The sequence below is a fragment of the Cyprinus carpio genome, chromosome B17, assembly GCF_018340385.1.
Source record: "Cyprinus carpio isolate SPL01 chromosome B17, ASM1834038v1, whole genome shotgun sequence".
NCBI classification, from domain to species: domain Eukaryota; kingdom Metazoa; phylum Chordata; class Actinopteri; order Cypriniformes; family Cyprinidae; genus Cyprinus; species Cyprinus carpio.
The window spans coordinates 7,188,962-7,214,022 of NC_056613.1; the positions used below are offsets into that span (position 1 = coordinate 7,188,962).

General features: G+C 34.8%; 3 protein-coding genes across 4 annotated transcripts in view; 2 read left to right on the forward strand and 1 right to left on the reverse strand.

The window, feature by feature from the left end:
• Nucleotides 1–88: 88 nt before the first annotated feature.
• Nucleotides 89–2,423, forward strand: LOC109064294 (gap junction alpha-1 protein-like). Of its 2 annotated transcripts, none has more exons than XM_042741959.1 (2): nt 89–433; nt 818–2,423. In XM_042741959.1, the coding sequence occupies exon 2, from the start codon at nt 1,066–1,068 to the stop codon at nt 2,128–2,130; it is 1,065 nt and encodes a 354-aa protein (XP_042597893.1). In that variant the 5' UTR covers nt 89–433; nt 818–1,065; the 3' UTR covers nt 2,131–2,423. The 2 variants fall into 2 exon arrangements, with proteins under 2 accessions (XP_042597893.1, XP_018936840.1); XM_019081295.2 differs by having other exon boundaries at nt 1,021–2,422.
• A 6,165-nt stretch (nt 2,424–8,588) lies between these two features.
• On the forward strand, nt 8,589–9,861 carry LOC109064295 (fatty acid-binding protein, brain-like). The gene is made up of 4 exons (XM_042741962.1): nt 8,589–8,750; nt 8,942–9,114; nt 9,354–9,455; nt 9,569–9,861. Exons 1-4 carry the CDS (start codon nt 8,678–8,680, stop codon nt 9,617–9,619), a joined length of 399 nt encoding a protein of 132 aa, XP_042597896.1. The 5' UTR covers nt 8,589–8,677; the 3' UTR covers nt 9,620–9,861.
• A 5,442-nt stretch (nt 9,862–15,303) lies between these two features.
• The window catches only part of LOC109064296 (titin-like), a 44,909-nt gene continuing 35,151 nt past the window's right edge, over nt 15,304–25,061 (reverse strand). The window contains exons 123-154 of the mRNA XM_042741963.1: nt 24,760–24,801; nt 24,595–24,642; nt 24,280–24,321; nt 24,112–24,159; nt 23,797–23,847; nt 23,628–23,675; nt 23,316–23,357; nt 23,148–23,195; nt 22,835–22,876; nt 22,667–22,714; nt 21,940–21,981; nt 21,810–21,857; nt 21,673–21,720; nt 21,504–21,551; nt 21,371–21,427; nt 21,201–21,245; nt 21,068–21,112; nt 20,878–20,922; nt 20,673–20,720; nt 20,525–20,572; nt 20,388–20,435; nt 20,242–20,289; nt 19,853–20,017; nt 19,673–19,741; nt 19,500–19,547; nt 19,116–19,163; nt 18,819–18,866; nt 18,638–18,685; nt 18,334–18,357; nt 18,143–18,190; nt 17,916–17,960; nt 15,304–17,685 (exon numbers count right to left, since the gene is read on the reverse strand). Coding sequence (XP_042597897.1) covers nt 17,600–17,685; nt 17,916–17,960; nt 18,143–18,190; nt 18,334–18,357; nt 18,638–18,685; nt 18,819–18,866; nt 19,116–19,163; nt 19,500–19,547; nt 19,673–19,741; nt 19,853–20,017; nt 20,242–20,289; nt 20,388–20,435; nt 20,525–20,572; nt 20,673–20,720; nt 20,878–20,922; nt 21,068–21,112; nt 21,201–21,245; nt 21,371–21,427; nt 21,504–21,551; nt 21,673–21,720; nt 21,810–21,857; nt 21,940–21,981; nt 22,667–22,714; nt 22,835–22,876; nt 23,148–23,195; nt 23,316–23,357; nt 23,628–23,675; nt 23,797–23,847; nt 24,112–24,159; nt 24,280–24,321; nt 24,595–24,642; nt 24,760–24,801 — 1,658 coding nt within the window. The 3' untranslated portion in view covers nt 15,304–17,599. The remainder of the gene's footprint in view (nt 17,686–17,915; nt 17,961–18,142; nt 18,191–18,333; nt 18,358–18,637; nt 18,686–18,818; nt 18,867–19,115; nt 19,164–19,499; nt 19,548–19,672; nt 19,742–19,852; nt 20,018–20,241; nt 20,290–20,387; nt 20,436–20,524; nt 20,573–20,672; nt 20,721–20,877; nt 20,923–21,067; nt 21,113–21,200; nt 21,246–21,370; nt 21,428–21,503; nt 21,552–21,672; nt 21,721–21,809; nt 21,858–21,939; nt 21,982–22,666; nt 22,715–22,834; nt 22,877–23,147; nt 23,196–23,315; nt 23,358–23,627; nt 23,676–23,796; nt 23,848–24,111; nt 24,160–24,279; nt 24,322–24,594; nt 24,643–24,759; nt 24,802–25,061) is intronic.

The following is a 25,061-nucleotide window of genomic DNA, read 5'->3' on the forward strand; positions in this document are numbered from 1 at the left end:
TATTTGTAATTTTTAAGAACTGATCTGATCGGAATGTTTTATTCGTTCCAAGAGAACTTTTCGAATCTTCTGTCGTCATGGTAACAGATGAACTGTAGCATGCCTCAGCATTTTGAAGGTCTTGTTGAATCTGTGGCAAGTTGCTACTTCTACTGCAGATGGCGGTATTTCACACTTTCATTGCACTCCCTTTTTCCAAGACATTTCCTCCCAAAAATAACGGATACTGAGAAGTTCTGGAAGTCCACAAGTTTGAGTTAGCTGACATTTAACTTCCCCCCCGCCTTCTGACTCAGTCCCTCCAACCGATGGGATGAGAGAACGTTCGCCGTAGGGAAAATCATTTTCTATCGAAACTGCTTATTTTTGAATTTATCACTGACATGTGCTACAAATGTTATCAAGAAGTTTGGCGTTTTTAACGACTTTCCAGGTAAGAAATACAAGACAACATAGTCAACATGTATTGGAGATATGTTAAAACTTAAAAGTTAACATGATACAAATGGTATATGCCTTTATGTGTGTATTTATGCATGTTTTATTAGGCGAATTAAAAAAATGGCGGTCGTTCGTTTATAGTCTGGTTTCTTAATTTTCAAAGTATATAGTTTAAAAATGTTTTAGTAGGTTAAATCTGTGATTAAAAAAATGTTAAGTCTCAGCAGTTTGTTTTCCAGAAATAGTGTATTTTTGTGATTAAAAAAAATACTATGTATGTAAATATGTTTTTAAATATTTTATCCTTTAGTATTTGTGTTTTAGCCTTTTTACTTGTTCTGAATTTTATATAGTTAAAAAAATCATTTTTTTTTAGGTTAAATATCTGTTGAAAAGTCAGAAAACCCCAGAGCATTCATTCAGAGCAGGAACTGACCCAGGAACATTTCTGAAGATGAGCCAAGGATTTATGTTATTGTATTTGGCAGTAATATGGGGAGCGAGGAGACCACTCGGATGTGTTTAACACTGGGCTTCATCTGTGTTTATAATACTCATCGAATTTACTGTCTTTGTCAGCTTGAAGGTTGTTCATCTCCTGTCTAATCCAGAACATCTTTCATCATGGGTGACTGGAGCGCGCTGGGGAAACTTCTTGACAAGGTCCAGGCATACTCTACGGCAGGAGGCAAAGTCTGGCTCTCCATCCTCTTCATCTTCAGGATCCTGGTCTTGGGGACGGCAGTGGAGTCCGCCTGGGGAGATGAGCAGTCGGCGTTCAAGTGCAACACGCTGCAGCCCGGCTGCGAGAATGTGTGCTATGACAAGTCGTTCCCCATCTCCCATGTGCGCTTCTGGGTGCTTCAGATCATATTTGTGTCCATGCCAACCCTCTTGTTCCTCAGCCACATCATGTTCCTCATGCACAAGGAAGAGAAATTGAATAAAAAGGAGGCGATATTACGAGACATCCAGAGCAAAGGAGGAGATGTGGATGCACTCTTGAGAAAAATTGAAATGAGGAAGTTCAAGTACGGCCTGGAAGATCACGGGAAGATCAAAATGAGAGGAGGGATATTTTACACATATATAGTGAGCATCGTCTTGAAGTCCATATTTGAAATTGTTTTCCTGTTGATTCAGTGGTACCTTTATGGATTCACGCTGTCGGCCGTTTATACATGCCAAAAGTTCCCCTGTCCACATAAAGTGGACTGCTTTTTGTCTCGTCCCACCGAGAAGACGGTTTTTATCATCTTTATGTTGGTCGTTTCGCTGGTCTCTCTGGCCCTCAACGTCTTTGAGTTTTTTTACGTGATTTTCAAGAGGATGAAGGATCGATTCAAAGAGTCAGAGAAAAACTTTGATAGGGCCTGCAATATCAAGCCTTGCCCAAGGAACTTGTCCAGTTACGAGTATTACAATGACTGCTTGGCACCCATTCCTAATTTGGGTTACAACCTAAATACGGGCGACAAGTCCAACTCCTCTGACAATTACGACAAGCAAGCTAATGAGCAAAACTGGACTAATTACAGTACAGAACAGAACCAGCTGGGTCACACCCAGCGCTTTCCATATTCAGAGAAAGTGGCTCTGGGGAAGGATCTTCTGCTGCTCAAAGAGCTTGAACCTCGACCCAGTAGTCGAACAAGCAGTCGGGCCCGGCCGGATGATCTTGACATCTAGCAGAAGCCTTAAACACAGACCCCATGGACAATTCCTATCTTTCACAAGTGGTGAATATTAAAAAAAAAACTGTGAAAAAGGACACTGGTCACTGACATCCAAAGAATATTATTTCAGCATTTATATTTATTTTATTTGTTTTTGCTATTGTAACTCATGCCAAACAGTTTTTGTTAAGTGAACTGCATTTATGAGCTATAATTGTGAAAATGTAAATAATTTCACAGGTTTGCTCTAAAATAAATGTTTAATACAGTATATGGGTAGTTTATGCATATGTATCCATTAACTTTTTTTTACATCAACGTCAAGTTTTTAAGGTAAAATGTATAATGAAAATTGTATCTATCTATCTATCTATCTATCTATCTATCTATCTTATTAAAGGGCTTTAGATGGAGTTGATCAGGTTATTATTGTTAACTTAAACTAAAACTAAAATACTAAAAATTAAAATATTCTTTTAACTTTTAATTTTTTTAACTGAAATGAAATATACATATTTTATTACTTGATATGTCAAAATAACTGAAACTGGGGGGATAAAAACTATTTAGACATTAAAAAATTATAAAACTGACCAAAAAACATCAAAATTACAAAAACTTTAAAAAGGAAAAATATTAAAAAATAAAAAATACTAACAAAAACTCTAATAGTATTTCAATGATAATTAAAAAAAATTATTTCCAAAATTATTTAATGTCAATTAACCACATGTATTTTAAGTACAGCATATCTTTTATATTTTTTTAGAAAAAAAGGGTAAATCAAGTTAGATGTCTGTTGTTTTTCAGCACACATAAATCTATCTAGTTTAACCCTACTGGAATAAATTAAGCTCATTCATTCTACTCCAGCAGGAACTTAACATGAACATTCTTTTTTCCATTCCTCTTTTTCCGACAGCATTTTTCCATTGTGGGAAGTTAGCCAGAGCATATAAATTGAGCACTGTTTTCTGGAATCTTTACAGTAACTGTACATAGTCTTCTGCTCTGGACCAGTGAAGACCAATGTCAAACCACCTTACTGCTTATCAGAGCTAAGTGTAAAGTGTTGACATAAATGTTAGTTAACATATTCACATAATTCCCAAGTGGCAAATTAACTTCCTCTGACTGACAAATGAAAGCTCTAAGACAAGCCTGAAATTAAAACGAGTTAATTAGATGAAACTTTTTACTCTGTTCTCAGAGTTTCTTATTTATTCGAAAGACTAAATGAAAACACATGCTTTCACTCAAGTCTGCCAGCCACATGTGGCTGAGCAAAAAAGCAAAAAACCCTGTGAACTGTGTATGTGCACTTTACTCTGAAATAGGTTTTAGTAAAGTCTGGGCTATCTGCATCAAGGACATGGTGCAGTTACGTATAGCATAAAAGGAATTAAAGTATTTACTATCATAAGTAAACATACATTATCAAAGGCTGATTTCAAGCTTTAAAATATCTTACAAGGTAAAAATGTTGGCATTTCTCGCATTGCTCATTTGGATGATCAAATGTGACCTACTATAATGAAATGTGCCTCTTGTAAACCTGAATGTTCTTCAGTCATGAAATGAGACTTTGAAGGAGGTTTAATAACTCAGTTTTCAGATTTATAGCCTGGATAAACCCACACCACCAAAAATTAAGTGTTTCAAAAGTGTTTAGCATAATTGTTCTACATTGTTTATTGAACAATAGAAACTGATAAATGCATCACAGTTTGTCATCAGGAATTCTGGTTTATATTATTCAGATTATGTTATTCTGGTTATGTTATTCAGATTACCTATATGTTTATCTAAATCAAAAATCGCCCATGTTTTCAAACATTGTTATACCTATATGATCTTCAAATGTCACGATTTTCCAGTGAGACTGTCTTGAGAAACTTTAAAACCTATTTTTGTTTTAATTCCATTTTAGGTTCAAAACAGAAACGTATAAAGTACGCATATAAAAGGTAAGTGCAGCCAAGCTCATCTTTTACTCTCGCTTGGTTGACTGTAAGATGTGAGGCGGCCGGACATACCTTTCAGCATGCCAGTTTAATTGAAAACAGCAGGGTCTAGTTCTGTTAGTTCAGAACGTTCTACCATAACGATTACATTATAGTGTGCCATAGTATAAATTTGCTGTGTCTAATTGTGTGTGACTTATGGAATAGCACATTTAATATCCTACTTGCATACATAGCAGAACCACAAACTGTGTCCAAAAATAAACGTTTTATTCTTAGTGCCATGGGGAGCATTTTTGAAGTAGTGCTTATAAGGATTTGTAGAAATAGATTGTCTTGATCTATTAGGTGAACTTTACATGGCATTAACATCAACCATTTTAATAACATTAAATAGTCACACTACACACAAAGCTCCATGGTTACATTCAAGCTTTCTTCTTGGCGATGTATTTGGACAAACAAGGTACTGGTTATAGGCCTTATGGTTTGTGGTGAGGTTTATTCAGCAGCAGCAGTACAGAATGAAGTCAGCTCGACATTAAGCGGCATCATGTGATTTCCTCCAGCATTTTAAGCCGCTCCAAAAGTTTTGAAATACTTTTGAAGATGAATTCATCTTCTACTGTAGGAAAGAACTGTGAAGAGACTCCAATTGTTGAGAAACAAAGGCAAAGGGCATGGCTAAAGCTTTCATAAGTTTGATTTTAAGTCAAATAACTAACAAATGAAGAAAACAATGAGATTAAAGTTGGCAAAGTCCATGTGGAAGTGGAGAGACTGGGAACTGAAGCAGAGCAGGGCACCCAGGCCGAACCAGTGAAGCAGGAAGCCAGGGCGGAGCAGAGAACCAGGATGGAACTGGCAGAGCAGGGAGCCAGGATGGAGCAGAAGACCTCTACAGAGCAGACAGTGCAGAAGCCCACCAGGGCAGAGCAGACAGGGCAGAAGCCCACCAGGGCAGAGCAGACAGGGCAGAAGCCCACCAGGGCGGAACAGATGGAGGAGAAGCCCTCCAGGACAGAGCAGAAGCCCTCCAGGGCAGAGCAGATGGAGTAGAAGACCACAAAGGCGAAGAAGTTGGAGTAGAAGACCACCAAGGCGGAGCAGAAGACCACTACAGCCAGACAGAAGACCACCACGGCAGGGACTGGAACGTATGGAACACTGAGACACACAGAGCAGGAGCTTTTATGGCCCCAAAAACTGAGACCGGGTCAGAGACGGAGGGTTCTGCAGCCTCAGCCGCCACCTCTGGAGGACCTGGAGTGAGCACCACCATCTCTGGAAGTTCTGTGGTGGTGTATGCAGCCCAAATACACCAAAAAGCGATCTCCATCATGGGAAGTGCTTCAGACAGGGTAATCAGTTCAGGAACAGGAGGGCTGGAGTGAGTGGGTTTGGGGAGATCAGCTGCACGTGCAGATACCAGCGGTGTATCCCTCACACTGGATACCAGACTGGGATACCGAATGGCTGACCTTGATAATCAGGGTGTTAACAGACAGGTCTTGATGTGCCTCTGGATGATCAGCCGAGATGTGACGAGGCTCTGGACGAACAGCCGAGACGTGACGAGGCTCTGGAAGATCAGTTGAGGCATGACGAGGCTCTGGAAGATCAGTTGAGGCATGACTGGACGGTTGTCGCCACCATCTTGTGAGTACGCTCCGTGACTGCCATTACATGGTCCTCCACGACACCCACTGTGAACGGAGATCCAAGGGACAGCAAAGCAAAGTGACGAACGGGGACCCTTGCATCTAAGCTTAGACTTCAGAGGTTGATTTATGTCACAGAAAAACTCCAAAATAATGTCCGGTAAATCCTAATAGTGAGTGATGGCTAAAAACTCTAATATACCTCTCCAGTGATTGTGTACCTTGTTTAAGGGACAATAGTAATCTTGTAGTGTCCATACCTAGCCATTGTCCATTTCCATTAAAAAAAACCTGCTGAATCCTTGTGCGACAGGGACGAGAGACGTACGGATCCATTTGCAAAGCTTTTATTCAAAGGCGTGGTCAGACACAGGCGAGGGTCAGACAATTTCAACAGGGCTATAGAGGGCAAGACACAAGAATAATCCAGTAAATGGGTCTGGTTGATCTCCGGTGAACAATGTCCAAACAGGGTAATCCAAAGGGTTAAATCAAACACAGGCGATGGTCCAGGCGAGAGGTAATCAGTATCGAAACAGGGGGAGACGAAAGGGGTAATCCAGGATGCACATGCAAGAATCAGAACACGAGAAAACAGGCAAGGCAAGATTATGACTAGACTATGGAAACCTCAAACAAAGACAGGGAATTGGCTCTGTAAAGTAACTACTCTAAACAGCATAAACACTTAAACAATACTCAGTTTTGAATGTGCCATGAGACTGATTTATACTGATTATACAGTGTGTGTTATTGGTAGCAGCTGTGTGTGATTGGTTTCAGGTGAGCTTGTGATTAGTGCAATGGAGCATGGGAAATGTAGTTCAGGGTGATGTGTAACAGTCTGTGTGGAGTGAGAGTCAATATAATGGGAGGGCGACCTCTGGTGGCAAGCGGACAGAAGTACATGGACAGGATTCGTGACACATCACTTTTTACGTAGGCTAACAAAACTATGTTTAAACTGTTTTTGGGCTCTTGGCTAGTTTTTAACGAAATGAGAGACGCAAATTTTGTAGATGACTTAAGTTAAGTTACTACTTAACTTAATATCTAAAGCAACAAAAAACCCTGTTGAAAAAAACAGCATATGCTGGCTAGGTATGTTTTGACGCTGGGTTGCTGGTTTATGTTGGTCCTTTGCTGGTTTAAGTTGGTCATTTGCTGGTTTAAGTTGGTCCTTTGCTGGTTTAAGCTGGTCCTTTGCTGGTTGTCCATATGCTTTCATGAAGATTCTTCCTACTTTATTTGTGTTTGTTTGTGTGTGTGCGTGTGTGTGTGTGTGTGTGTGTGTGTGTGTGTGCTCCACTGAAACAAAAGACAAGATACGAATTAGGAACTATTATTTATTATTTATTATTATTATTATTATTATTATTATTATTATTATTATTATTATTATTATTATTATTTCTGTGAGCCAGCCCTATGGTCTGATTAATTCATGAGAAGCATTAGATAGCGATATGACAATGGACATCGTGCTAATGCTGGAAAAATTTAAGTTACGCATTCTGTGACTTATTAAAGTACAATTCACAGTAATGTCGGCGGAAATGTACTAAATGAATTATACATGGAATTTCTGAGGAAAACTGTAATCGTATGTGTATAATGGAACACGCCTGCCATCCAGCGGGCGACTTTAAGAAGCGCGAGTCATTCCGCACAAAGTACAAGGTGTCTGTACATTATAGGGTAGAATGGCTGTTACCCCCGAAGCAAGTACAGTATATAAAATGGACGGATTGGTCGGGCACGATGAGTTTTAATAATTTATTGCCTTTTCCTCCGGTTTTTAATGTCAAGTCAAGGTATTTTTTAATGTAGTGGTAGTTCTTATATTTTTCTTCAAGTGTAAGTTATTAGATCTCGTGTGCAGTAGCAGCTGTGATATGGTACTTGTTGCTGTTATCAGCGCTGATAAGGATGAACCAATCACAGTCATTTTTAATTACTGAAGGATGTTATGTTAATGTTATATAAAACGATTTTGTATAGAGACTGCTGGGGCGCCTGTAACAGGCTATCACACGAATCATTATATTAAAAGAAAATATCGTATTTAAATGGCACAAACAGTACAAACGACCCAGCAATTCAATCACGCCCTGACATTTTAAATTCTGCTTTCTGAGCCTTTCTGCGCCCCCTAGAGGAAGACCCGCCAAATGCTTCATATGCGTAATATGTGGTCATTTATTTCTATATAATTTATCTTACTTGTGATAGCAGTTAACTACTGTTTTTACAGTGCTGTGCATCATTTTATTCTAATCTACAGTCAAGCAAAAGTTTACGTCTCTGTACTACAGGTCACTTGTGCAGTGATGCTTTGAATGGATTTATTTTTAATTTGTTATTTTGTTTGTGCATTAATGAAACCAATGCAAATGCATTTCTATAAAATAAGCGATTGCATCTGCTCGAGAGAGATAGAGAGAGAGAGAGCAAGAGAGATGCCCAGCTTTGAAATAGTGGATATCCAGTTGGAATCCTGTTATTCCAAGATAAGAGTTTTACACAGACCTAAATTGCATAAACATTTTATTTATCTTTTTTTTTTTCACTGTGAAATGTGGAATCTTTATTAATTAGATGAAAAAATATATATACTATAAAATATATATATATATAAAAAGTTATTTAATTATTAACATTTTAATCTTTGCTCAAATGCAAAGTTCCAGACCCATTATTGGAGTACTACTATATACTCAATACTATTGAAATTACAGTGTCACTTCTCGCCATGTATTTCAACAAATCACAGCTTCGGTAGATAAAAATCCATCCAATCAGCACAAGCTTCCCCTGAAGCCCCACCTCCCTGACAGTATTAATTAGTTTGGGCTTTGCTGTCCTCACACACTAAGGAGACTGTGAACTCTGTGACTGTACAAGGACCACTGTGCGTTTGATTTAAACTGTCAATATGGTTGATGCATTTTCTGCAACTTGGAAACTGGTTGACAGCCAGAACTTTGATGAATACATGAAAGCACTGGGTAAGTAAAAATAAGATATTATTTTGCAGAAAGACAGAATTCCTCTTAACACTTTGCACGTGCAAGGTGCAACAGCACAGTCTGCTGTTTAATCGCATGACATTTTCTGTACAGTTTATATAATAATAATAATAGTTTTGTTCTGTCTGTAATGTTTTCTGATTTTTTTCTTTTTTAATTTTATTCCACAGGTGTTGGTTTTGCCACCAGGCAAGTAGGCAATGTTACCAAACCCACAATTGTCATCAGTCACGAGGATGACAAAGTTGTGATAAAGACGCTGAGCACCTTCAAAAACACTGAGATTTCTTTCAAACTTGGAGAGGAGTTTGACGAAACCACAGCAGATGACAGACACGTAAAGGTTTGTGTTTTTTTATTTCTTTTTTTAATTCACTGATGCATGCAGTGTCAACAGCAAATCTAAAGTCAAAAATTTTACAAAACAATTTAAAGTACTTTTGGCAGGTTAGGTCTTTTTTTACCTAATCTAACATGAATTGACCATATATGATATAATAATCATAAACCCCTACTAAAAAACTGACTTTCATCATAAACCCCTACTAAAAAACTGACTTTCATCTTTTTATCTCATTTCAGTCCACTGTAACCTTGGAAGGAGATAATCTTGTCCACGTTCAGAGGTGGGACGGCAAGGAGACTAAGTTTGTTAGAGAAATCAAGGACGGTAAAATGATTATGGTAAGTAGCATTATTAATATTAATTTAGAATTTTAAGTCAAATGTTCTTTTTAATCAGTGTTATGGATATTTCATGTTCCTAAATGTCCTCTCCTCGTCTCTGCTGTTTCCAGACCTTGAACTTTGAGGGTGTGCAAGCTGTCCGCACATATGAAAAGGCATAATGTCACACGAACTAACGCTTCAGTATTACCCTGGCAATTTGACAGTATTACAAGGGAATTTTTACATTGTATTCTCAACTGAGTTTTCCCCTTTTTAAGACATTATTTGTGAGACCTTTTATATAAAATGCACATTGTGACGTTTTTGTGAACATTGCAGAATGTCTTTAATGTTGGTGGATTGTATAATTGAAGCCTGCCTTTGTGTCAAATTGAATGAAATACACACATTTGATCAAAAACTGACTCTGTTTCTTCCTTTTTTATGCAAACACTTTAGTTTTCTCAGTAGTCTGATAATAAAGGAAGTCTAGTCTTAATATCTGTCACTTGAATAAGACAATACATAGCAGTTTATTTATGCACACATACATAATTTCCTGAAACAGAATTGAGAGCAAAGAACTTTACATTTATTTAAAGAATTTTATACAGTTTCAAAATAATTTGTATTAAAAAAATTAAATTAAATTAAACTTACATGAAACTAAATGCAAACAGAATAAAATAATGCATTTAAATGATTTTCTCTGAAGTGAACAATGCCTAGTTGGCTTACATTGTTCCTAATAGAAGATCTTATTGCTCTTTTATAGTAAATTATATCATTTCATCCAGTGCTACTGAGTAATTCACAGTTGAGGAATCTTTTGCAGATGTTAAAAGGTTGGGTTTTTTTCACAGATGAGAAATTTGCACTGTAGTTAATCTAATGAACCCAGCCACTATAAGACTTCTGTTCCGAAGCACCATTGCTGTAAGTTTTGCCTTCTATTTGCTCAAAGATACTTGAATTTGTGCCATAGACCCACATAAAACTTAAGAAACCAAACAAACAATATATTAATAATAAATATAATTTGTTCTATAACCATAAGGTACTGCACAGACCTGGGTTTACATGCAATTTAGTTTCATTACACATAATCCAATCCGATTACGGACTGAATCCTGAAGTACTGGGATGATGACCATAAGGTATTAATGATGAGCCATTTCTGTGCTTTAGATGCTAATTAGATTTTGACTTTGAGTGTCGATGCTGGGCCGCTTTAATCCAACACACTCGAGTCATATCTGAGAAGACTGAACTTAACCTGTCGCCATTATTATTAACTATTTCACTGTGCTAGAGTTTCAAGCGCCCACTTCAGACTGAGAACTCAATGACTTGCACAGTTGTGCATCATGAGAAAAAGGCTGTCTGAAGTCCTGAATGCCTGTTTGTTTTACTTCTGGAGCCGTTTGAACACAGGCGACTGACTATTTAAAAGACTCTTTAGTGCAGGCCACAGATATCTGCTTTTGGACTGAAAATGCCAGTCTGGGAGAGGAACAGTCCTCAGTTTGTTTAACATAATGGTGGAATGAAGGATCACGAATCCCTTTGAAAATGACCTGTAGTAAACCCTCAATAACTTGAACCTGCCAGGAGGGGACACGTTGTCACTGGGTCAAAGTTAATCCTGTAATCCGTGTTGCCTTTACGTAGGAGCATCATTCGATCAGTTTGACCAACCATATTCAGATGCTGTATAGCCTGTAGTGTTACATTATTGGCCCAAATTTGTCACAACCACTTGTACGTTAAATTATGATATGTACACATATGTACACAAAAGATTGGAATAATTAAAATTTTTAATGTTTTTGAAAGACCTATCTTATGCTCACCAAGGCTGCATTTAAAAAAATAAATAAATAAAAAATAAGAACTGTTATATTGTGAAATATTATTACAATTTAAATGTATCGTTTTCTATTTGAATATTCTGAAAATATCATTTATTCCTGTGATGCAAAGTTGATTTTTTAACAGCCATTATTCCAGTCTTCAGTGTCACAATAAAAATAATTATTTTATGTTGAATTGGTGCTCAGTTATTAATAATGGTTCGTATTATTATCAGCACTTTGCTGGTTGATATTTATTTGATAAATTGAAAGTTCAATTGAAAAAGTTCAATTGAAAGTTCAAAAGAACAGCATTTATTTGAAATAGAAATCTTTTGTAACATTGTAACAAGTTTTTACTGGGAAAAAAAAGAACGATGAAGGGTAGTGTATCACCGTTTCCACAAAAATATTAAGAGGTAAAAAGTGTTTTCAAGATTGATAAGAATATGAAATGTTTCTTAAGCACCAAATCAGCATATTACAATGATATCTGAAGGATCATGTGACACTGAAGACTGAAGTATGGCTGCTGAAAATTCAGCTTTACCATAACATAAATTGTTAAAATGTATTCAAATAGAAAACATTTTTTAAATAATAATATTTCATAATATTACTGTTTTAACTGTATTTTGATCAAATTTGGTTATCAAAAACATTAAAAAAATCTTAATTATTCAAACTTTTTACTGTTAGTGTAATTAAAAAGTAAACAGCAGTTCACTTAATTTTGGAGTTTACAGTGCAAAACAGCAGAAAATGGACTGTTACCAAATATATCATGAACTTCAACACACTTTGTAATAGTCTGGTTTGATTCTTGCAGAGAAACTGGCTGCTATTGCTCAAAAAAATATTTTGCAAAATCCAATGTGTTCCAGATTGCATAGTGACAGTTTAGTGTGACCCAGGACTGTCACGATAGCTTCAGTCTAGCAGCAGATTGTGAATGGACTGTTTCGGTAACAAAAGCGTCGTAATTGGAGTGGAAAGTAATCAGGCATTGTTCTCTACACTCACGGCTGACCTAAAAGCATGAGACTCATGAGCAACTTGCTCTGATTAATGAAACAAATGTTTAACCACACATCACAACACAGTTTTGACAGGACAAACACAAGCAGCTTTACAGTGAGATGAGAACCAGTTTTGGTTTTGGTTTTACCCAATGTAAAAAGTAATGACCCAAATCAAACCTGTGAACTTTATCGGATCCAGCTGGGTTGCATTTTCTGTTATCTCGCAGAGTTTGAATAATGGTTTTCGAGGTTCATTCGAGCTTAATTCTTCATATAAAGAAATCAATATAGTTAAGACTAATTTGCGACCTTAATGTCATATAAAGTTTCATTGAACGTGCAGCATTTGTGTCAACATTGAAGGATATGGGAAGTGCTTTCTTTAAATTTAAAGGTTGATAAGACTATTATTTTTATTTTTTTATTTATTTATTTATTATTTATTAACATTAGTGTGACTCTAGGTGGCGGTAAGTGACTGTCTTTATGAGTGAGTCATCAAATAATTCATTTAAAAAAATGCTGATTCATTAAAAAAAAATACAAATGCAGTTTATGAGTGAGTCACTGAATCATTCATCCATCCAATGATCAATCATGCTAATTAATTCAGGAACAAATCACTTAATGTCATTTCTCGCAATTCTTGGTGTTGAGCAGTTCTGCTGTGGATTTGTTTGGAACTATTTTTGTTGGCAGAACAAAAACATATGATTAAAGTAATAACTGGAAGAATATTGTGTCTGAAACATAAGCTAGCCTAGTCAATATTAACAATTAATGAGCAAAACTCGGTCGTTAGCCTACAACTTAATTTACAAAATTGTTGTGATGGAAATACTAACAAAACATGGTCTAAGAACGTTTTGCTATTAAAAATGATATTTTTGTTATGTGAACATTGAAAATGTTCATTTTTTTTAACATTTTTCCTGGTTATGCAAACATTAAGGGAATATTCAATTTTATAATTTTGCAAACATTATGGAAACATTATTTTTAAATGTACTCTGAACATTCTAAAACACATAACATTCAAAAAAAAAAAAAATTGTACAAATAATAGATGTATACATAATATTTTTGTTCTAATGTTTTAAGAACATTATTAAAGACCAGATAACTTTGAAAGAATATTCTGTTAACACCAGACTACTGCAAAAACATTTGTTCATAACTTTAAGAAAACCTTACCAGAGTGTTAGCCGAAGTTTTGAGAACGTTCTCTGTTAGCTATGACGTACTGTCGCAAAACATTTGCATTCCCTCAAGGAACTTTGCATTTGATCAAACTTTTGTGACGAATATATATATAGGCTACATTTACAATTTGGTTGATAGTGTGGCAGTGTAGGTGAAAAGACATAGTTACTTAATTCATAAACTGAATACAAAAACCTATAGTAAAGTAAAGTTTTTATTTCTTTTAGATCACCACAGGTGTTTTCAAAAGTGCCAAGACTACTGTGTAGACTAATTTTGTCTACAAAGTGACTGAGCAAGAGAAAAAAATCGAGAGGATATGGGGGGTCTATTCAGCCTCTCAGTCTATGTCAAGTCTCTGTGGCCATTTGTCAGGAAGCATGAATGCTTGCCTTCATCTTCTCCCTTTTTTTTCTTCTCTAGGCCAACCACAGTTCAGCTTTAAGCTGATTTTGCCTCGCTTCTTTGTGGGCCGAGAGTAGTCCGTTCTTCCATGGGCCAATAGCCTATAAGTTTAGGAGTGACATCACTGCCAGATTATGCTCTTGCCAAGTGTCATGAAAGAAACTCTCCCCGTTGTTCCCCAATGAAAAGAAAAGAGGCAAAGAGGCTCTGGGAAACCCTGACACTCCTCCTTGCCTGTCATGGGAACTGTTAACACAGAAGAGAAAATATTTCAGTCGACAATGCACAGATTGTAATCAGGCACCGTTCCAGGACCAGACCACGGTTCACTCTGGGACTGCATCAAATTTTAGGCCAGTCTTGTTGCATAATGGCTAGTTATGTTAAGTGTGAGAGAGTGATTCAAACTAATGTGTCTTCATTTGGTGTCAGTTTCACATTTTCAGTCATGGAGAGATGTCTATGTGTAAATTGAGCTCAGACATCCGTTCATGACTGAAAATCAACAGCCATCTATGGTACATGTGTCCCAATATTGATTTCCATGTCCTTACTGAGCCAATGAGCACAATTCAAAATTACATACTAGTCTAATGTCACAAACTTGCATAGGAAAACGGAAATTAGTAATGCTTAGTATTAATAGTTGTAATTTCTTTTTCAGTATTAATGCCTGATGTCTGCCAAAATCAATGCCTTATGAAAATATTTTAATATTTTATTTTAAATTAAATTCCTAATTTAATATATATTAAAAAAGAAAAAATATCTAATTAACAAATTTATCTAACGTTTTAGAGTAGGTTCAGTTAGGAATAGTCTCTGTTGGCTTGGAGATGTTTTTTTTTTTTGGATGCTTGAATAGCAGTCTGGCAGGAACATTGAATAGCTCAAAGCAGGGTCTGCATACCAATGCAGTTAACACTTGGCACTATTGGCAGCTTTTTGTAGTATTGTGAGAGTGATGATTACAAAAACTGTAGATATGGGCATATTTCTGAATGCCTAATCTTTTTGATGCATCTCAATTAATTTTATTTTAAATAGGTATTTAGATGTAGCTGTTTAATTTGACATGAAATGTATTTAAATGTAGGTTTTGATAAGACTTACTGGTAAGATTGTGAAAGTAAGATAGATGCATTTGAGTAATTTATCTAACAAAACCTTTTCACAAAAATTACACAAGGACCAGAAAGGTTACATGAGAGCATATTGCAGTAATGCCACCTACTGGTGACAGTGGATGTTAACATAATGGCCTGGGTGATACTGAAATACAATATTTCTTCAAAAAGACCTTACCAAAAAAGAAAATAGAAAAATACTGAAAAGACAAACGGACATATAAAATAAGTAATAAGAGAGCCCTCAATCAACTGTTGTGATTATTGCAAACATTTATTTCTTCTAAAACGTAAATCAGACCTTAAGCAGAATTCAAGTCTGAATTAAAGTTACAGCTGCATTACAGTTCCAGTAGCATTTACAGCTGCATACAGGCTGGTTTGATTCTGCATACAGACCATATTGTTGACTTTGTGGAGAGCTTTATAATATGATTTCAGTTTATGGCTATACATTGTAAAGAGAATGATTTTGAATATCTGACCGCAACACCATGCAAAGAAAAAAAAAATCATGAATACAATATTACATTATACATTTTTAGTGTGTTACAAAACACAAATTAAATCTGGTTTAGATACACTTTTAAACAAAAATCATGCAAAAATCATGCAAAACTATCTTTGAGGAACATATTTTTCAAATATGAACTGTAAATTAGATTTAAAAATAACACTACGCAAATTTTAAAGAATTATATGAACTATTGTAAAATGCTGTTATTCATTGCTTCACAGTTTGCATGTAAACACACCAACACGTTTATAATCTACCATGGTTAAAGTAACTATCTTTTTTAAAAAGTCCAAAAGAGACCTATTTCTGTTACAAGTGAGCATTGCTTTATGCATTTGTACAGGAGACTATACGTCTTCTCTTTCCCAGACATGTCCTGGCCAGGATTGATACTTTGCCTAAAATGTCTAGATTTTGGCTTTGTTTTCTTACTGGCATGCTTTTTACAGTCCTCATACATTATATGTACATGTATTTGCATTACTTTAAACGTTCTCTGTAGATCCCACCTTCTTGCATGCCACAATTGGTCAATTAAGCACAATGCCTGCACAAACTACGTTTCAGTCATTACCTTCAGCAAGTACAAAAACAAAGCCAAAACCCAGACATTTTAGGCCATTTAGAAATCCTAGCCAGGACATGTCTGGGAAAAATAGAATCTACAGTCACCCTAAGTTACTGTACATCAGAGAAAAAAAGCTCTTTGTACTGACATGAGTTTAACCTCGATGGAGCCACATGCTGAACTCCCGCAGAAAAGACAGCAGCAATAAATGAAATGTCTCTGGGGCAGCCCACCGGCGCACTAGTTTAATGGTGTGTCTCACTAGTACACACCATTAAACACTCACTAACATCATTAAATCAAGAAATGAAGTAATGAGCCAGCTAGCTACAGTACCAGGGGTAGTGCTGAGAAACACTGTTGTTGCATGCAGTACATTTCATCTGGCACATAATTTTATCTTCTGTATAAGTATAATGTGCAATAGACAATTCAGAATGCCATTTAATTGGCTGCTCTATATTAGGTAGGACTATCCATGTTATATTGCAAAAACACATCCACATTTTTACAGACATTATCGTACATAAACCATTGTTATGCGTAGAAATGTAAAAACAGTAGCGTTTGCAATGTAATATATTAAAACAATGCAGTTTGCATTGATGTTTAATGCATTTTCTTGGATTTAGCACCACATTTCAGTTTAATTTTGTTATGCAAAATCCAGTGTGTTCATTTATAAAGAGCACTGAATAAAACATATTTGTTTCCTCTGTGAAGTATAGATTAGTTAGATAAGTTTTATTAAATAAAATGTATGGAAAGTAGAGAAAAAAAACATAAATAAAGTAAAAAAAATAATAAATAAATAAAATAATGTATACATTCAGAGGAACTGATCTAACTGTGGAAAGCTCTTATTTGTCAGTGCAGTTGTTACTTCTGTAAACGGTTTAGTAAACAGTTTTACTAAGAAAAGATACATGAAATAGTTATTTCTTGATTAATTATATCCTCCCTTCCAGTTGTGCGAACAGTGAACAACTTTCAAACCCCATTCTGACAGAAAACACAGTGGAATGCTTTGAATTAGCACCCCATCAAAACGAGGTTATGTACCTTGTATGCATAAAATATTACGATTCTGAACCCACTGCAGTGTTCAGAAAGGAACTCTTTGTCCACTGTCTGGACAAACAATACACACATTCCTTCTTAGACATAAATAGATATTAATCATTCTGAAACAAAAGGCAAATCCATGGTATTAATAAAAAGAGGGATAGCCTTAAGATTATATAATAAATAGTGCAACATTTGCAACCTCTGTTCTTCAAAATGACAAATTATTTGAGAAGGAAGTTTTCCAGTTTTAAAATCCAGGAAGTCGTTGCTGGTGTAGTGCTGTAGGACCTACTGTGAAGCTCTCCACTGCATCAGAGCAGCAGGTTCTTCAGCGTTCACAGGTCCGTCTTCACTTTGCCATGTTGTTTAACATCAGACTGAGAGGTTTGTCTGGACTCACCACAGCGGTGGTGAAAAGGGGAAGAACGGATACTGAGTATCATCCTCATCCACAAAGAAACACTGGAAGTAGGGAACGTCCTCTGTAGTGCAAAAGACATTAGAGATTGTTTTAGGAATATTTCAGGGAAAACAGGCTTGTCATTTGACCTTTGTCTCCAACTTTGAAATGTTTCTATTGTCAAGATGGTTTTTGCATTACTACAGGATGGCATTTAAATAGGTGCATTTATAGCTTGTGTGGTGTGATCTTAAAGCAAATAAAGGTTCAACATGATCTGAAGTCCACACTTGATATAGTGACAAAACTTACCCTCCTCTATCTCTGGAATATCTTTAGTGACATCAGGTTCTTCTCCTACAGAATGGTAATACAGATTTCCTTTAATTTATGATCTTAATCAAATTATATTACAATACATCATGGTTATTATAACAAACTAAAATGACAACTTAAACTAAAACTGAAATTTATTATAATTTTGATCAGTTTTATTTAAGTATTTCAACCATATATACACACACACATAAATATCTTACTTTTTACTTCCTTGTCCACAACAGGTACCTTCTCAGTTGGCTTGACTACTGATAACAGAGCATTCACAAAATATCAGGTAAATGTTACATTTTACATGTTACGTATATAGTATCATAATACATGGACTGCACTTTACATCAGAATATTTCTTTATACTACTTTATTACTGTTAAACTTCAAAAAAGCATACCTCTTTCTTTGACCTGCTCAGGTTCTAAAACATCAAAAACAGCTCTGATTTTCTTAGACTTGTTTTCAGTATTTCTTCTTAAGGAGTATCAGATTCCAGTTAATGTCTACACATGCATTTTTAGCAAGTACTGTGTGTAGATGAAAAGTTTTCTATATTCACGAGTCAACCAGTATATACTAGCCAAACATCACATGATCATTAATGTCAAGCCTGTTGATGAATATATAAACTAAGAACTATTGCTAAAATGATTATGAAAAGTCTGTGTTAGTAAATCACTTTATGCAATCATCCATAGTACCTTTCTTTAAAGGTTCTTTTTCTTCTTTGACCTTCTCACAGGTGATTTCTAGCATCAGGAGAGATATTTTTAGTAACTGATACAACAATAAGAATCTTTTTACTCAGCACCCCCTTACAAAACTAGAAGAAAATGATATGGGTAGGTGATTTCAATTGTTAACAGTAAATATATATTTTACCTTTCTTTTTGGGCTCTGGTCTGATCTTAGCTTTTGGAGCCTCTTTATCTAGAATAGAAAAGTTAATCATTTCTTGGATATAATGCATATTTGTTGTGATAATCTAAATAACAGTTCAAAGTGATTCACAAAGAAATAAGAATAAAAGGAATATAAACTAGTATTTTCACAAAAAGAATTCTGATTTAGGTTTTTATGGTCTTAATTGCCCACAAAAATCACACTTCAATAGATGCTGTCAATTAACATATGCATATTTGTATAATATTGCTGCTGTTACATAGCTTTCCGACATACCTCTCTTTGCAGGTGCTGGTTTAGTGATGTTTTTCAGTGCGTCACGTTCTGTGTTGTGGAGAAGACAAATGCAAATTTTAATTGCATGATAATAGGACAATGAGAGCTGGATATAATTTAGATTAATTTGGTACCTTATATATTTAAAGTACAGAGTGGGTAAAAAGACGAAATCAGTAAGACATAAAATTAATTATACATATATACACATTATACATTACAAGCAGAAGAGCCAATCTGTCTGAAAGTGCATCATGTAGCATATTCTAATATTGCTTTTATGATAATATAATATATAATAAACTGTATCTGGAAAGTTTTTAAAAGAAAAGAAAAAATCCTGAGAATAAACGAGTAAAATAATAGGCTGTGTAAGAGCATTACCTGCTTTAATATGTGCTGTCTTAGTAATGTTCATCAGAGTTTCGCGGCCTAGAAAAGAAAAATCTTTCACTAACTCGCATATGAATATTAAAGGGGCAATAAGCTCTTCTTTAGTTGTAGCTCCTTATATCTACAATTCATGAGTAGCTTGTGTAATTGAAAAGTTTTAATACCTTTTTTTGCTGTTTTCAGCCTTTCCTTGAAAACCGCTGGTTTTACCTTTACACCGACAGTCTCTGGCTCTGTAAGAGACACAAGCAGCATGTGGTTTAATGTAAGTCTAGAAATTTTAAGAATTTTTTTCCAGCCTGATAATGTCAAAATCCACCGTATGTCTAATACGGACAAAATACCTTTGATTGTTCTGTTGTCCATCCGTAAAAGTGTGATTTGATTTTGAGTGGACTCCAGATCACTCTTCATTTCACCAATGTCCTTCCTCATCAAGTCCAGAAGAGACAGTTTTTGGTTGATAGAGTTCAGGAGTTCCAAGTCCAAACCAAAAAGACCAACATCATCTGTGTATTCAGAAGTGTTTTGAAACTTGGTGAAATGGGAAACACACACACACACACACACACACACACACACACACACACACACACACACACACACACACACACACACACCACACACACACACACACACACACACACACACACACACACACACATACACACACAACAAAAAAAAACAACCACAGTATTTTGTACATTTTGTAAAAGATGTGGGAAGTTCTCACCTTTTTTAGGTGTTGGCTCTAATAACTTTTCTTTTGAGACTTCAGGCTCTATAAAACAGTATGGTTTCATGTGATAATCATTTTATATAATAATCATACAAAAGAAAGCAATACTACATGCAAGATGATTTCATTGACATCCATACTTTTCTTTACAGGCGCTTGCTTAACTTTCTCCTTGAAGACTTCAGCCACTGAAAAGGAAAAAATATGAAGATTTTTTTCTTTTAATTATTTTTTAATAATTTCTTTTAATTGGAGGTAAAATATTGGTAATTCTAACCTTTCTTCTCATGAGCTGGTTTAGCTTTCTCCTTGATGATTTCAGCCTCTGAAACATTTATAAAATAACATTTAGAGCAAATAAAAGACTTAATATAGCATGATATAATATTCTGCTTGGGATTGTGAGCATAGTACGTAAATCAAACCTTTCTTCACAGGGGTTGGTTTAGCTTTCTCTTTGACAATTTCAGCCTCTAAAATAGTAAGAGTAATAAAAAAACATTGAAAAAAGCCCTATGGCTTGGCTAAAAATTGATGACTCGCCTAAAATAACCTGATTATATTAAGAGGCTGAAACCTGATTTGCCTTACAGGATATCACACTAAAAATAGAAGCAAATAAACACATACCTTCCTTCACAGGGGCTGCTTTAGCTTCTTTGATGGCTACAGCTTCTGAATTAGAGACAATGAAAATCATTTATAAAATGTAAAACACAGATAAGGAAAACTTTTAATTGAACATTATTAAATAGTTTAATATAGCTTAAACTTTATTTTATCAGATGTTAAATGGCATTAATCTCACAACAAAAAGTACCTTTCTTTGGTGCTGGCTTTGGCTTTTCTTTGGTGATTGTGGGTTCTATAAAACATTGATAGTAGCACTTTAAAATAGCAAATAACAAATAGCAAAAAAATTGACAATTCTGTAATGTGAACTAGATAAGTACCCTTTTCTTTAAGAACTGGTTTTGTCTTTTCCTTTGGAACCTCAACTGAAAAGGAGCGAAACATAAAAACGTATTCGTTTTTGAGAAAATCTTGAAACATGCATATAGTATTCAGATGCGCAATGTGCAAATGTAAAAAGATAATGATTGATGACACTAAATATTAATACCTTTCTTTGTAGGTTCTGGCACTAGTTCAGGTGCCTTTTCTTTATGAACCTCAGGCTCTATAAAAATCCAGTGAGGAATGATCATACATTGGGAAGCAACATCATTACAGGATGGTTTTATTCACATCAATACCTTTCTTTACAGGAGCTGGCTTAACTTTCTCCTTGATGACTTTAGCCTCTGCAGTTATGACAACATGAGAATGTTTAGAGAAAGCAAACATTTTATTATTTTATTATTTATCATTTTATTTCTTAATTTGTCTAAAGAATAATGGCAATTTTATAACAGTAAATCAAACCTTTCTTCTCAGGAGCTGGTTTGGGTTTCTCTTTAATGACTTCAGCCTCTAAAATCATGATAATATATTTAAAGCTTTATCATTATCTTTAAACTGGCAAAATAGAAATATGTTTTGACATTCACTGATATTCATACCTTTCTTTACAGGAGCCGGTTTAACTTTCTCCTTGATGACTTCAGCCTCTGAAATAATGAAAATATTTACAGAATGAGAAAACTTTAGTATCATCGAGTTTGAGTAAATTTGAGATTAGCCTTAATTTACCTTTCTTTTCAGGGGCTGGTTTAGGTTTCTCCTTGATAACTTCTGAAATTTTTAAAATATAAACATATTCAGAGATGATAAAATACATATAATACAGTAACAATGTACTGCTATAAACCTCTAAAAAGTTTACGATAAAAGAACACATTATTGGTCTGGTATAAAACAATATTTTTTCATGTATAATTTTATCACTATACTGTGGAAAGTGACAACATATGCAGGAGGATTTCACTGATATTCATACCTTTCTTTACAGGAGCTGGTTTAACTTTCTCCTTGATGACTTCAGCCTCTGAAATAATGAAAATATTTACAGAATGAGAAAACTTTAGTATCATCGAGTTTGAGTAAATTTGAGATTAGTCTTTAATTTGAGCACATATCAAGCCACAATATCGGTAACTCTTACCTTTCTTTTCAGGGGCTGGTTTAGGTTTTCTCCTTGATAACTTCTGAAATTTTCAAAATATAAACATATTTAGAGATGATAAAATACATATAATACAGTAACAATGTACTCCTATAAACCTCTAAAAAGTTTACGATAAAAAAACACATTATTGGTCTGCATTGAAAAACAACAACAAATGTTTGGGGTTTTGGTTAATGAGCCTTTTCTTTAGGAACTTCAGGCTCTAAAAAACTATATTTTTCCATGTATAATTTTATCACTAAACAGTGGAAAGTGACAACATATGCAGGAGGATTTCACTGATATTCATACCTTTCTTTACAGAAACAGGTGTAACTTTTTCCTTGAGGACTTCAGCCTCTGAAATAATGAAAATATTTACAGAATTAGAAAACTTTAGTATCATAGTTGAGTTTGAGTAAATTTGAGATTAGTCTTTAATTTGAGCACATATCAAGCCACAATATCGGTAACTCTTACCTTTCTTTTTAGGGGCTGGTTTAGGTTTCTCCTTGATGACTTCTGAAATTTTTAAAATATAAACATTCAGAGATGTCTAAATACATATAATACAGTATCAATATACTCCTATAAACCTCTAAAACGTTTAAAATGAAAGCACACATTATCGGTCAGTAATGAAAAACAACAACAACTGTTTGGGGTTTTGGTTCATGAGCCTTTTCGTTAGGAACTTCAGGCTCTATAAAACAATATTTTTTTCATGTATAATTTTATCACTATACAGTGGAAAGGGACAACATAAGCAGGAGGATTTCACTGATATTCATACCTTTCTTTAAAGAAACTGGTGTTACTTTCTCCTTGATGACTTCAGCCTCTGAAATAATGAAAATATTTACAGAATGAGAAAACATTAGTATCATCATTGAGTTTGAGTAAAGTTGAGATTAGTCTTTAATTTGAGCACATATCAAGCCACAATATTGGTAACTCTTACCTTTCTTTTCAGGGGCTGGTTTAGGTTTCTCCTTGATGACTTCTGAAATTTTTAAAATATAAACATTCAGAGATGATAAAATACATATAATACAGTAACAATGTACTCCTATAAACCTCTAAAAAGTTTACAATAAAAGCACACATTATTGGTCTGCATTGAAAAACAACAACAACTGTTTGGGGTTTTGGTTAATGAGCCTTTTCTTTAGGAGCTTCAGGCTCTATAAAACAATATTTTTTCATGTATAATTTTATCACTATACAGTGGAAAGTGACAACATATGCAGGAGCATTTCACTGATATTCATACCTTTCTTTACAGAAACAGGTGTAACTTTTTCCTTGAGGACTTCAGCTTCTGAAATAATGAAAATATTTACAGAATGAGAAAAACTTTAGTATCATCATTGAGTTTGAGTAAATTTGAGATTAGTCTTTAATTTGAGCACATATCAAGCCACAATATCGGTAACTCTTACCTTTCTTATCAGGGGCTGGTTTAGGTTTCTCCTTGATGACTTCTGAAATTTTTAAAATATAAACATATTCAGAGATGTCTAAATACATATAATACAGTATCAATATACTCCTATAAACCTCTAAAAAGCTTACAATGAAAGCACAAATTATCGGTCTGTATTGAAAAACAACAACAACTGTTTGGGGTTTTGGTTCATGAGCCTTTTCTTTAGGAACTTCAGGCTCTATAAAACAATATTTTTTCATGTGATAATTTTATCACTATACTGTGGAAAGTGACAACATATGGAGGAGGATTTCACTGATATTCATACCTCTCTTTACAGGAGCTGGTTTAACTTTCTCCTTGATGACTTCAGCCTCTGAAATAATGAAAATATTTACAGAATGAGAAAACTTTAGTATCATCATTGAGTTTGAGTAAATTTGAGATTAGTCTTTAATTTGAGCACATATCAAGCCACAATATCGGTAACTCTTACCTTTCTTTTCAGGGGCGGGTTTAGGTTTCTCCTTGATAACTTCTGAAATTTTCAAAATATAAACATATTTAGAGATGATAAAATACATATAATACAGTAACAATTTACTCCTATAAACCTCTAAAAACTTTACGATAAAAGAACACATTATTGGTCTGCTTTGAAAAACAACAACAACTGTTTGGGGTTTTGGTTAATGAGCCTTTTCTTTAGGAACTTCAGGCTCTATAAAACAATATTTTTTTCATGTATAATTTTATCACTATACAGTGGAAAGTAACAACATATGCAGGAGGATTTCACTGATATTCATACCTTTCTTTAAAGAAACAGGTGTAACTTTTTCCTTGATGACTTCAGTCTCTGAAATAATGAAAATATTTACAGAATGAGAAAACTTTAGTATCATCGAGTTTGAGTAAATTTGAGATTAGTCTTTAATTTGAGCACATATCAAGCCACAATATCGGTAACTCTTACCTTTCTTTTCAGGGGCTGGTTTAGGTTTCTCCTTGATAACTTCTGAAATTTTCAAAATATAAACATATTTAGAGATGATAAAATACATATAATACAGTAACAATGTACTCCTATAAACCACTAAAAAGTTTACGATAAAAGAACACATTATTGGTCTGCATTGAAAAACAACAACAACTGTTCGAGGTCTTGGCTAATGAGCCTTTTCTTTAGGAACTTCATGCTCTAAAAAACAATATTTTTTCCATGTATAATTTTATCATTAAACAGTGGAAAGTGACAACATATGCAGGAGGATTTCA

Bases quoted from the DNA above. Each gene is read 5' to 3' on its own strand.
- LOC109064295 (XM_042741962.1), top strand. From the start codon at position 8,678: ATGGTTGATGCATTTTCTGCAACTTGGAAACTGGTTGACAGCCAGAAC. The intron at 8,751-8,941 runs GTAAGTAAAAAT...TTTATTCCACAG, and splicing joins TGAATACATGAAAGCACTGG to GTGTTGGTTTTGCCACCAGG. The intron at 9,456-9,568 runs GTAAGTAGCATT...TGCTGTTTCCAG, and splicing joins AGGACGGTAAAATGATTATG to ACCTTGAACTTTGAGGGTGT.
- LOC109064294 (XM_042741959.1), top strand. From the start codon at position 1,066: ATGGGTGACTGGAGCGCGCTGGGGAAACTTCTTGACAAGGTCCAGGCA.